The 12,614-nt window shown below is 50.4% G+C and overlaps 6 protein-coding genes and 1 non-coding gene across 7 annotated transcripts; 6 read left to right on the top strand and 1 right to left on the bottom strand.

The window, feature by feature from the left end:
* Positions 1–778: 778 nt before the first annotated feature.
* On the top strand, positions 779–3,303 carry F4812DRAFT_88903 (ArfGap-domain-containing protein). Its single transcript, XM_047939518.1, has 4 exons — positions 779–1,061; positions 1,150–1,166; positions 1,286–1,396; positions 1,463–3,303. The coding sequence occupies exons 1-4, from the start codon at positions 947–949 to the stop codon at positions 3,227–3,229; spliced, it is 2,010 nt and encodes a 669-aa protein (XP_047788241.1). The 5' UTR covers positions 779–946; the 3' UTR covers positions 3,230–3,303.
* Positions 3,304–5,425, bottom strand: F4812DRAFT_88899 (uncharacterized protein). Its single transcript, XM_047939517.1, has one exon. It carries the CDS (start codon positions 4,847–4,849, stop codon positions 3,377–3,379), a length of 1,473 nt encoding a protein of 490 aa, XP_047788242.1. The 5' UTR covers positions 4,850–5,425; the 3' UTR covers positions 3,304–3,376.
* A 243-nt stretch (positions 5,426–5,668) lies between these two features.
* On the top strand, positions 5,669–5,741 carry F4812DRAFT_t109. The gene has a single exon. It is a non-coding gene; the product is annotated as a tRNA-Cys (tRNA).
* A 624-nt stretch (positions 5,742–6,365) lies between these two features.
* On the top strand, positions 6,366–7,678 carry F4812DRAFT_435074 (uncharacterized protein). The gene is made up of 2 exons (XM_047934742.1): positions 6,366–7,165; positions 7,262–7,678. The coding sequence occupies exons 1-2, from the start codon at positions 6,751–6,753 to the stop codon at positions 7,648–7,650; spliced, it is 804 nt and encodes a 267-aa protein (XP_047788243.1). The 5' UTR covers positions 6,366–6,750; the 3' UTR covers positions 7,651–7,678.
* Positions 7,679–9,486, top strand: F4812DRAFT_435081 (GAF domain-like protein). The gene is made up of 4 exons (XM_047934743.1): positions 7,679–8,213; positions 8,293–8,407; positions 8,553–8,633; positions 8,710–9,486. The coding sequence occupies exons 1-4, from the start codon at positions 8,211–8,213 to the stop codon at positions 9,066–9,068; spliced, it is 558 nt and encodes a 185-aa protein (XP_047788244.1). The 5' UTR covers positions 7,679–8,210; the 3' UTR covers positions 9,069–9,486.
* A 158-nt stretch (positions 9,487–9,644) lies between these two features.
* Positions 9,645–10,166, top strand: F4812DRAFT_460909 (uncharacterized protein; the record flags this gene model as incomplete). The annotated part of the gene is made up of 1 exon (XM_047937779.1): positions 9,645–10,166. The coding sequence occupies one exon, from the start codon at positions 9,645–9,647 to the stop codon at positions 10,164–10,166; it is 522 nt and encodes a 173-aa protein (XP_047788245.1).
* A 70-nt stretch (positions 10,167–10,236) lies between these two features.
* F4812DRAFT_89007 (carbon-nitrogen hydrolase) lies at positions 10,237–12,294 on the top strand. Its single transcript, XM_047939519.1, has 2 exons — positions 10,237–10,239; positions 10,369–12,294. Exon 2 carries the CDS (start codon positions 10,644–10,646, stop codon positions 11,703–11,705), a length of 1,062 nt encoding a protein of 353 aa, XP_047788246.1. The 5' UTR covers positions 10,237–10,239; positions 10,369–10,643; the 3' UTR covers positions 11,706–12,294.
* Positions 12,295–12,614: the final 320 nt, after the last annotated feature.

Genomic DNA, 12,614 nt, shown 5'->3' on the forward strand with positions numbered 1-12,614 from the left:
TTGTTGTATGGATTTGTGTGTGTGGATGTACCCAGGTATATAAGTGGGCGTTGAACTAAGCTAGGTTCAGCTTGGCTAGGTAGGCGTTAAAACGTCTGAAGGGGTTCAACGGTTACAGCACATTAGGCCGTACAGCACAACGGGGTATTGCCTGTAGTGGTCTGCCCATATTGTATGTCGGCTAGGAGTGCACGGTTCTTTCCAGGTCGGTAGACTGCAGCTGCGCATGCCTCCTTTATTTTTTGTGTGGGTCTCTTTTGCAGTTCGTACCTTAGGTACCTAGGTACCTTCTAATGAAAGTCATTGCGATCCAGGCCCGTCTGAGGCCCCGTCCCGTTGATCCTTTCTTCAACTCTTCATACCTCATACATACATAGTACACTACCTACCTCTTACTTACCTACCTGGTTAATAACGTACACTTCGTTTTGGAGTTTGAGCATGACTTAGGAACGCACTCTTTCTTCCTGTTTCTTTTTGACCTCGTCAGCTCATTTTTTCTCTCTTTCTTTTTTTCTTTCTCTTCTTCTATTTGCATTTGCCCGCCGACAATTCCAAAATTTAAAGCTTGGAGATAATTATACTTGTTGTCGGCAGAGCCTATGTACATTGATTTACTGGATTTACTCTAGGGCCTCCTTTTTCATGTTCCTCTATATCTGACAACCTCTCAAATCACAATGCCCAGTTCCAGCTGATGAAGGCCCAATCCGAATCAAGCAAGAAATAAAAAACCCCCCTGACCTATATCCCAACAGCGACATACCCTCCTTCGGCTTCAGTCGTCTCCCAGCCTCCACGCGAGTTTCCTAGTTTGTTATCTTCGTTCAGAAATCCAACCATTTTTTTTAATCTTCTTAGCCGCGCCACCGTTGTAACCGAATCTATAGCTCGGTCGATGCTCTCGTGAGCATTGATTTCTCATTCAAATACAACGAGCGCAAATATGTCTGCACTCATGAGTAAGCGCCAGCAGGCACGAAATGAGAAGGCCTTGCAAGATCTTGTACATAATGTTCCAGGAAATAATTTTTGCGCCGATTGTCAAGCAAGAAATCCATGTACGTGCCTCTCGTAAAAGTTATTTCGGTTTCGTTTTTACCATCGACGTTATCGAATTCATAAAGCTAACTTGCGTCTTTCTTCTAGCTTGGGCATCATGGAATGTATGTATTCGAGGTTATCTCCGTCATCATCACCACGGATTCCCTTAGCCGTTACCTAAATCATCAACCTTCAACGTTCAACAACATCGATACGAACTCGACGCTAATACGGATTGTAGTTAGGTGTTTTTCTCTGCATGCGATGCGCCGCCATTCATCGCAAGTTGGGCACGCATATCTCCAAGGTTAAATCGCTCAGCATGGATAGCTGGTCAAACGACCAAGTCGAAGTACGAATCACCATCAAGTTCGCAAGAAAATAGCGTTAGTCTGGTCTTTACTAACTACATTAGTAGACTATGAAGCGAATGGGAAACGACGCGTCGAATAAGATTTACAATCCTCAGAATAAGAAACCTCCGGTACCGATCGACGCCGACGAAGCTGATTCCGCCATGGAACGATTCATTAGGGCTAAGTACGTGCAGAAGGCCGTAAACGGTACGAAAAAGCATAATACGGGAAGTTCAGATGAAGGTACTCCGCCGCCGCTACCACCCAAGACCGGCAGCCGTTTCTTCTCCTTTCGATCTAAGAAGGAAACGCGTCCACGAGAGAGTGTTTTTGGCGTCCACGATCCTCCACGGAGTCCTGACCAGTCGCGCAATAAGACACCTAACACATTTGGGGCCAGCGTGCATCAAGATACGGTGGAAGATACGGCGCAGAAGTTAACACAGCTCAGGGATATGGGGTTCATGGACGACAAACGCAACGCTATGGTTTTAAAGGGTGTTAATGGTAACATCGAGAAGACTATAGAGGCATTAGTGCGGTTAGGAGAGGGTGGAGGAGGTCCTCCTTTATCTCTGCCAAGTCGTGACAGTTCTCGACCTCCTCCGACCTCGAGATCGCTAACACCTCAACCATTGACGCCGAGAACTGCGCCCACGATTGGATTATCGAGGTCTAGTCCGCAGACTGCGCCGAGTCCAGCAAGCCCCGCGTCAAACAACCCTTGGGACATACAGCCAGCTCAACCTCAGTCGTCGCAGTCGACAGGAACTCTACAGAATAGGAACCCTTTTTATTCCTCGAATCCATTTGATATGCCAAGTCAGCAGCCCGATTTTAACTTGAATCAGAGCATGCAGAACTTATCTATAGCACCGGCTCCTCAGCAAGCACTCTTCCCGCACCATACGGGGGGATTGCCGACTCATCAGCCCCTGTCTCAGCCTTTCTATTCGCAACCGATGACAGCTCCAATCCAGCAAACACCAGGTTTTATGCAGCCCTCTTTCACCAGTAGCCAGACGTTTCCTCAACTGCCTTCGCAGCAAACGCAAAGCTACAACCCGTTCCTACAAGCTCCCGCAAATCTGCAGCCTTCCCTTTCCTTAAATACTACTTCTCCGTTCCAAAACCAAGGATCTCTTACGAATAACCCTTTCACTAGATCGCCTACTAAGATCGCGTCACCAACTCTGAATCAAATACCTGAGCAGTCGCAGCAGAATTTCTACAATGCATCCCACTCTGCGTATGCAAGTAACGCCAATAACGCCAGCAACCCCTTCTTTACGACGAGCCGGCCTGTAAGCCAGCCTACACAAGCCCCCGCACCAGTCATGATGTCTCAGCCAGCCCAACAAGCGTGGTACGAGCCGCAACCCCTTGCACAAGTGGCAAGCCAGCCGGTGTACCAACAGCAGCAGCAGCAATTGCCCCCAAGGCCTAACACTGCTTCAATTCTAGCTCTATATAACTACCCTCAGTTAGCCCCGGCTCGTCCGCAAGCTCAAGATCAAAGCACGCCTGGCACGCAGGTAAACCAAACAGCCCCTACACCAACACAACCACAACAGCCACATCAGGCACAGACACAACAGAACACAGCACCTCAGTCAGGAAGTAAGAACCCTTTTATGCACAGTGCGGCAGCAACCCCTGTCCCAAATACAAATGGAGCTCCGTCCCCGTTCGCGGTACCCAGCAATCCTAATTCAGCTTCTTCTGGTGCAAGGAGCCGGGAGAGCATGACGCTTGGAATGGAAATGGCTTGGAATAATGGTCGACATAGCCCAGACGCATTCGCTAGCCTAAGCGCGCGGAGCGGTTAGTTTAGATGGGGTGCACATAAGTGTATATAAAAAGTAATAATCACAAGGTGTATTATATTAATGATGAGAATTTAGAGAGTATATATCCCAACCACTGTGCCCCTATTTCTTTTCTCGAGAGCTTTCTTTTATTATCCGTCAAGATAGTTACTTATGAATTTCCTTTAAGCTAAACTCCTCCCACGGTATCTCTTCTAGATCTTCGAAGCCCTGTCCTTCCGTTCTGACTACCTTACTCCAGCCCCGAAGCAGAGCACGCCAATAACACATCTCCGCCGCGGGGCTGAAGTATCCCCCGCCATGGAACAGTTCGCGCTGTCTCTGCGCAATGCCCTCGGCAATCTTAGGATGTCGCTCGAGCCACGCAATCGTCGATTCCAGATCGCTCCAGTCCGGCGCCACAAATACGATATTAGCCTCGCTCGGATCGTACTCCTTGGGCCAAGCAGCCTTGATCCAAGCCGCGGGGTACGGCAGCAATTTTCCACTACCACTATCACCACCACCACCACCACCACCACGGTCATCGTTATTAGGGTCAACGCGCTCCACGCCCTCGAGTTGGTAACTAAACACGGGACGCACGAGGTGCGTGAGATGCTGGATCCAAGCGAGGGGCGGGGCCACGACGACGCTCGCGCACAGCTGGTGGAACTGGAAGCGGCCGCTGTACGTGACGCCCTCGGTGTGAATCACGTACCGGTACCGGCAGAAGTCCTCGATCATCAGCGCGTTGCTCCCGTTCGCCGCCAGCGGCTGGACGTCCGCCCACGGCCGGCCCCGCGCGGCCCGCACCAGGTCGTGCCGCAGCCGGCCCCCGCCCCGCGCGCTGTTGAACCACGTCGTGCCGCGCCACACCGCACGCGGGTCCTTGTCGCTCCACGCGGGGAACCGCGATTCCACGGCCGACGCGGCGGCCGCGGCGCGCGCGAACGAGCGCACCTGCGGCACCGGCCACGCGAAGAAGCTGAAGTGCGGGACGGGGAAGAAGTGCTTGTCCGGGCCGTCGAAGGAGGGGTCCGCGGGGCGGGAGTACGAGAGGGAAGGGGAGGCCGGGTCGTCTTCGTGGTTGAAGGCTAGGATGGTGTCCGGGACTTGCTCGGGAGAGGAGAGGCGGGGGGCGGTGAGAAGCGCGTTGGCGATCTGGTGCAGGGTCGCGGAGCGGTGCTGCAGCATGGCTTCGGAGAGGTCGACCGTGCGCGCGCGGGACAGGATGTACAAGTGCCCGTCGCGGATGCGCAGGATGGTGGGGCCGAGGCCGTGCGGGTTGCGCCGGAGGGTGAAGGGGCCTTTGGAGACGGCGGCGGCGATTTCGCGGGTAAGCCCGGGGAAAGAAAATTCGCATTGGGAGGTTGTGAGGTGGAGGTTGTTGAGGAGGGATGGGGGTAGTAGTCCATCTTTCAAGTTCGAGGAGGAAGACAACGACGACGAGCTCGAGTGTGGGTTAGGAAAGGTATAATAAGTATCTGCCATAGCCGGGCGCGAGGAGTCGAGGCTATGGTCCGGGACTAGGAGGAAGCAGTAGAGCGCCAGGAAGAGCACGGAAAGGAGGACGATTTGTTGCAGGCGAGAAGGGGAGACGAGAGCTCGCCGGCTTGTTCGCATCGTTATCGCGCCCATTGCTGCCTTGCGGCGGGTGGCCCATCTCAGGGTTCTCTCTTGGTGGACCTTAGGTAGTATAGAGCAATAGAATTGTTCTTAATTTTCATAAGGCAAGGCCACGAGTATAGACGTATAACACTCAAGCCCCAACTATCTAGCAGTCAGATTGGCAATTGAGAAACTACCTAGGTAGCTGTAAATACACATTCAAAAGAAACACTGAGATACCACCACGCCTGACACAATCTGCACATCTGTTCAGAATAGCATTTCCTCCGGGAGATGTGCCTCCGAGAGTATCAAGGTATCTCCAACTGAGGGTCCATCGCAACTACATAGTACCTACGACGTGGGATCCCGGGGAAAGGGGGGCCGTTCATGCGGACCGCCATGACGCGCCGCCCAATTAACTTGTGCATGAACTCCCCGGGTTGGAACCTTGTCTTCCTCGGAGTGCCTACCTTAAGTAGGTAGGCAGGTTAGGTACATAGTAAAAAAGTAATAGCAAGAAGCATTGAGTTTCTCTGAACTGGCGTAGAATAGCACTAATATCTTAATCGCGTTAAGCAACGACTACACCATAACCAAATATACCTAAACCAACGGGAATAACATCGCACATGTTATGTACATAGTATGTGAGTACTTAGCCTAGACTAGTTCACACCCCTTGTCTTCGTTTGTAGCAGGTAAATTTCCGTTCTTGTCCTAGTCCGGCTAGGTGCACGATGGTGGCTTTCTTTTTTAGCCTGAGTGCTAGATTACCTCCTAACCTAGCTTGGAGCAACAATAGGTTTACATATAAAGGCGTGCAAAAAGCCGACTTACACGTCACGTGGAGTCTTAGCTCAGTGGTACGAGCGAAGGATTGCAGATCCTTAGGTCGCCGGTTCGATCCCGGCAGGCTCCTTTCAAAAAATCGTCAAATATCTGACATTCCGATGTTATTTTTTTGTACTTTATAGACTTTTTATCTTATCCCAGAGGTATCTTTTAACTTTTTTTCCCTTCGTCGTTTTCAAGCTTCGTAAAACCAGTTTTCTTTATTCGTCTAGCAAGCATTCATGACTCCCGGAGTAAACGACTTCTCGATACTATTGCTGCAAATTTGAATTATCTTTATACAACTGTAGGTATAAACGTAAAATATGAGGTTTCCAACTACGAACCATACTTTGAGAGACAAAGTATATACTAACTGCCATGAGGTATCTAACCATGTGTTAGCCTTCCAAGAAGATATGGATATATGAGTGCAGCCTTGGGAAGTGATAACAATTGACACCATTATATGGGTAATCGCAATCAGGATAGTTGAGCAATCATGCCGATAGTCTTATACCTTTGTATTAATGAGTTAGTTACATGAAACATTCTTTGTGTCCGGGAAAGTAGCTACCTCCTAAGTTACCTTATCAAGCCACTACATCACTAAAACGTAGAACGACATCAACTCGAAGGGTTGATTTTGCTATCTCCGCCTATAACGGCCCCCACACAGACAATACCGTGACAAACACATCCCTCGACGTCTGCGGCCGATCGGTGATATACTATATGCAGCGGAGATAAGAAATTTTATAATAAAGCCCAGCCAGCACCAGCGCGGCTAACTTTCCCAGCGACCCTCATTAACTAGCAAGTTAGGATGGAACAGGGTGCCTCGATGTTATTTAGCGTATGACATACATATACGTGTAGATCTTGAGTAAGCAGCTTGTCGATTGATATATCGATTGGCGGGGTGGTATTTTAATCCACAAGCTTGACGTATGTGGTCGACTTTATATTCGGACTTTAAATATTAAACTAGGGAACTAGGGTATCTTTTACATGTTGATTGACATCGAGTCCATCACGACATATTTAGGACCTCCAACTATACCTCTAGGCTCTATGGGAGAGCATTCATTTTCGACATGATTGCCATCCCAGACACCTGGTTTGAAGAGAAGGTCCAAAATGAAGTGGCGACCGAAGAGCAGACCACCGCGTTCAAGGCCTATCTCAACGACGAGATAGAAGCCGAGGAGGCGGCTACGCTTCTCACCGCAGATGTGCACAAAGCAACCCTCGCAGACACGACCGAGGCGAAGGAGACAAACTGCGAGCTACGCAAGCTCTGGAAGTTTCTCATCGACATCATCTTGTCTTGGCCGTCGGTACACTTGCACGTCGCCAACCTCCTCGACAGCATCAGCCAGCTCCCGCACATTGACCGCACCGGGAGAGACAGCCTCGAGGTTTCCATGGACGGGACCGGCACGATCCGAGAAATGGAGCTGTGGCAGGATCTCCCTAGGTTCTGGAACTTCTTTAGCGATTACTGGCATTGTAAGTCGTTTTAAAACATATTTATCTCTCCTGTTACCTATACGGATGTAAGCAAGCAAGCACAAACAATCCATGCTAAGAGGTTGGTGTCTATAGCGTTAGCTGGTTGGCCGTACAGCCGGCCAGAAACCAAGGCGGAAAAGGCGGCTAATCTGGCATGGACGAACATCAACTCGTTCGCAGCGATAATCTTCGTGGGCGGCCCGTTTGCAGGCATGCCGGTTTTGGGAAACTGGGGCTGCTACGTTATCAGTAAGGCGACGAAAACGGATTACGAGCCCATCGAATTACATATCCCCTCCGCGGCCGTGTGGATGCGGTTTGCCGGCGGCGAGTTGCGCAACTTTTACTCGACGCGGTACGAGGGGCCGCTGATGTGGGAGAGGTGGAATGGCTGGAAAAGCGAATTTGAGAAGACGTCTAAGAATGATACGGTAGGTATTGATTTTAGAGAGTGGACGGCCGAATTAGCGGCGTTAATGTAGAGAGATGTTGGGGTGAGTGCAAATAGCGAGTATGAGTTAAGGACATGAATTGCTGTAAATATTGTATATACATAAAATACCTAAAATATGCTGAAGAAAAAAAGAAAGGAAAAGAGAACAAAAGGAAAAGAGAAATATGTTCTACTCTTCAAATTATATACGTCTTATATAAGAACCCCTTCACCGATATAACCCGGGGAAGGTACGTTGGTATCACCTCCGAGTTGCAGTTACACCGAAGCGCTTAGGTTAGCGGTAATTTCGGATACCGATAGGGCTAATTCCGGTAGTAGTAACGGGCTTGAAGTGGGTCCTTCCCGCTAACGATCGCGTGCTCGCCTGACATCGTGAAAAAACACCCTTTTTTTTCTTATTTCCCTCACGAGTCATCGTCTCTATTGTTGCGCGTTGGGTTGGCTATAAAGCGACTACGGGTATTAGCATGAGGAATCATCTGCATTAGTTGAACTATACTTTCGGGAACAGGGATATACTTTGAGAGATACCCAAGACTTTGCGACTTATCAGAATTCGTCACAGGTAGCTACCTAACAAACAAAATGGTTCGAAAGCTCAAAAGGCCCTCCCACTTCATATACACTGAAATATATAGAAAGTCTCGCCACTGACTTATACCCGTAGGTCCATGCCGATGCCTCGAATTTTGCCGAGGGCGTAACCAAGGACGAGGCTTATACGCAAGTCCTCTTGCAGGCGGAAGGTCTCTTCGACGGCCAAAGAAACTGGGTGCGTCTATGCCCTTAAAATTTGAGCAAGCAAACTCACGCTTATACTTCCGCCTCCTTAGGTATGGTATGTCTTTTTGAGCATTCTATCAAAACCATCATTAGCTTGATGTCTTCTTTTGAGCTTAGAGTCAACTTGACTGATGGCTTCTTAAAGCAACCTTGCCAACACGGCGTCTCTCTTATGGCACGCCTATAAGTCGTTGCCTCATCCAAGCAACCAGGTGAACTGGGCAGGTAAGGGAATCATCTCGATTTTGAGAGCCTATTTCAAGTGGTATAAGTGCTTGAGTTCATATATGCTTTGTTGCAGGTTTCTACACCCTTGACCGTCAGTCCACATCGTCGAAGAGGCAGCTCGTTCTGGGGCCGTTCCAGGGCAAAGTCGCATGCCAAACCATCGCCTTCGGAAAAGGGGTATGTGGCGCGGCAGCAGAGACCCAGACGACGCAGTTGGTTCCCGACGTGGAGAAATTCCCGGGACACATCGCCTGCGACGGAGATAGCAAGAGCGAGATCGTGGTCCCCATCGTCGTCGAGGGCGAAGGGGGAGAGAAGAAGCTGGTGGCTATTATAGACATCGACTGCGCGGATCTCAACGGGTTCGACGACGTGGATAAGAAGTACTTGGAGCAGTTGGCAGAACTATTGGGAAAAAGTTCGGATTGGTAAAGTGTAAGATGTGAAAGTAGCTTGTAGAAGAGCTATGACCTATCCCAACCGGTATCCGACCAATTGCAAGTCAGATCACCTTCATGCCATATGCAGGCTATGGTGAAAATATATGCCTTGCCACGTATCAAGGCACATTCTATGCGTGGGGTTAATTATAAATAATTGATTCACCGTCCACGGCTCACGGTAACTTTTGTTTATTTTGAAGTTCATACAGCTAAACACTGGCTACAGCTATCTACGATTGCCTTGGACAAATCTAACAGGGTACTCTTTTGATCTATTAGAACTCCAATCAATACCATTTCACCTCATCCATCCATCCATCCATCCATACATACATACATACATACATTAGGTACAAAAGCCAAAAGCCTTTCATCGTTGGGATTAAGAGTGCCGCTACTTTACCCCCGAACGGCGGCTCCCTATCCTCATTCAGCCCGCCGGCTTGGAAAGCTGCCCAGGCCCGTCTGGTTGTAGTCGAACAAGGTATAACGAGTTGACTCGGCGAGCCTATAAAGATTACCTAAGGTAGCGGCGATGAAAGCACTAACATCACATCCTCTCAAAATGCCTCCTAATGAATACACCACAGCGTGGGGTACCCATAGACATATCCCCCTAAAAAGTGACGGCGCACAGTTTGATTCGGACCAAGACATATTGAATGCTGAATATCGATCTATACCCTTAGATGATTTGCATCTACAATCGGTATATTCCAAGTTCCTGAATGAGCCATTGTGGGTGAAACCATGGTGGGTGCAGCCATCTCAGGTGCAAGCGACATTTGTTACGGAACGGTACAACTCACCGTCGATATCATGGGTAGACTTTGCAGATGATCAAGACGTCTCCGAGGTAGATAAACGAACTTATACATGCTTCTACCTATTGGGATCTGCTCTAGCACTACTGTTCGCCAGCATCGGGTTATCAATCGGGTGGTCGATTAGTAGCGGCGACGTGTCAGGGGGGGTTGGAATGGGATCTTATATGCTCGCTATATCGAGCGTCATCATCGCTGTAGCTACCTACATGCACCGATCGAGCTGTCGATGCTGGGTTCGACGGCGGGTGTCTCCGCCTTGAGAAGTTGCCGTTATACATAGCAGATCTGGATCACGGTACGCGAGAAAGGAATCCCCTACACCGATTACTCTAGGTATCTAAGGTTCTTGTATTACCAACTAGTAAATGGGAGAATCGCTTCCTGTATAAAGAAAAAGCAGTAATTGTGTTATAGAGAGAGTCACCTCATACATCATATAATAAGGGGCTGACAGTCAATTAGAGTCATCACCAACACTGAGTACCGGATATATCGATATCCATCCTCTATATGCACAAACCAAGCACACTAGGTACCGCCCTAGGTACCGCCTTAGCCCCGCACCGTACCCCAAAGACCCGCTCCAAACCGAGCCTCGACTCCAATTCCGAGATCCCGATCTCGCAGCCTCCGAACTTTACCTTAGGTACCTCCTTATCCCACCTCGTTCCTACCTACCTAACCTATCTCTCTCTGGCGATCAACTATTAACCTAATAACAATGCGATAATAAAATCATGAGAAGCTTCCTCACGACCCTAAGAGCCTTCTCCAAATCCGCATCAGGTACCTTTCAACGACGAAGATCGCAAATCCTAACACCTACTACATCCTACACATATTACAGCTCTCTCTCCTTCGCCGCCCGCGCAATGGCCACATCCGCCGCGCCCGTCCTCAAGCAGCCCATCAAGCTGGCCTGCATCCAGCTCGCCAGCGGGCCGGACAAGGCCGCGAACCTCGCGCACGCGCGGGACAAGGTCCTCGAAGCCGCGCACGCCGGCGCCAAGCTCATCGTGCTGCCGGAGTGCTTCAACTCCCCCTACGGCACCGACTACTTCCCCCAGTACGCCGAGACCCTCCTCCCCGGCCCCCCTTCCCCCGCCCAATCCCCTTCTTACCACGCCCTCTCCGCCATGGCCGCCGAGACCCGCACTTTCATCGTCGGTGGCTCCATCCCCGAGGCCGACCCGGACCCCGCCACGAACAAGTACTACAACACGTCCCTGGTCTTCGACCCCGACGGCAGCTTGCTCGCGAGCCACCGCAAGGTGCACCTCTTCGACATCGACATCCCCGGCAAGATCACCTTCCGCGAGAGCGAGGTGCTGTTCCCGGGCAACAAGGTCACCCTCGTCGACCTCGCGGGGTACGGCCGGATCGCCGTCGCCATATGCTACGACATCCGCTTCCCGGAGCTCGCGACGGCCGCCGCGCGCCGCGGCGCCTTCGCCCTCGTGTACCCGGGCGCGTTCAACCCGACGACGGGCCCGCTGCACTGGCGGCTGCTGGGGCAGGCGCGCGCCCTGGACAACCAGACGTACGTCGCGCTGTGCAGCCCCGCGCGGGACCCGGCCGCGTCGTACCGCGCCTACGGGCACAGCCTGGTCGTCGACCCCATGGCGCAGGTGCTCGCCGAGGCCGACGAGCGGGAGACCATCGTGTACGCCGACCTCGACGGCGACAAGATCCGCGAGACCAGGCGGAATATCCCGCTCGCGGCGCAGCGGCGGTTCGACGTCTACCCGGATATCAGCGAGGGCAAGATCAGCTTCGAGGAGCCGGATCCGCCGAAGTGAGGATCGTGTGTGCTGAGTGGCGAGGTTAGTTATTCCTTTCCGGTAACGCCCGCTGTTGTGGATTCATATATGTTACAACAAGTAGAGGCAGGCAGAGTGTGTTGTACGGCCTAAGCGCTGCGCGTGAGAAGAGATAGCCCGGACAGAGGATCAAGGATTTATTTCCAAGGAGGCCATGCGACCTACGCCTTACTCTTTGAAAAGTATGAGCGAGATAATAGCGCTCTGTGAACTCTAGTAGACGGTTTTTTACTAGGTGGAAAAGTAATCTAGAAAGGGAGCCCTTTACGAAGCACGTATGATTTACGATAAAATCCGAAGCTATGTTGTTGGAAGATTTATATGGCCTTCTGAAAAAAAAGGAGGTCTTGTATATATCCCAGATGGCCAATTGCCCCGTCTCATGAACCTAACCTATTAGTGCCCAATGTGTTATTTTCTCATCTTGTAACGAGATGGTATTTCGGTTTAACTTAAGTCTATTAGCCCGTAATTGCTCGCGTAGCAATTTACATCAACGCGAAGTGACTCATCCGAAACTCGTCACGTATTTTCGTACAGTAATGAACAATTCGTAATTAAATGTATTAATGTCAACCTACCTACTTTATTAGAAACGAGCGCGAAATGTTATGCGAGTAGCCGATACTCTTTTTAATTCTCGCATGTTTGTGGATTTATCTTTGCCGCCAATCCATAAGCGGCTTTCCAGTGTCGTATGAACACAACATAGTACGCCTCCCTTACCACCATCTAGCGTTCGACCGACAAACGGTGCCGCGGCGTCATCGGCTCACGCTATGAAGCTACGAAGAGACGACGGCAGTTGCACCTAGTGTTGAAAACAGTTGTAACGCATATGAATATCATATGGATATATACCACGGGCACGTGGTGTATGAACCTTTA

The sequence above is a fragment of the Daldinia caldariorum genome, assembly GCF_022478825.1.
Source record: "Daldinia caldariorum strain CBS 122874 unplaced genomic scaffold F4812scaffold_13, whole genome shotgun sequence".
Taxonomy (NCBI): Eukaryota; Fungi; Ascomycota; class Sordariomycetes; order Xylariales; family Hypoxylaceae; genus Daldinia; species Daldinia caldariorum.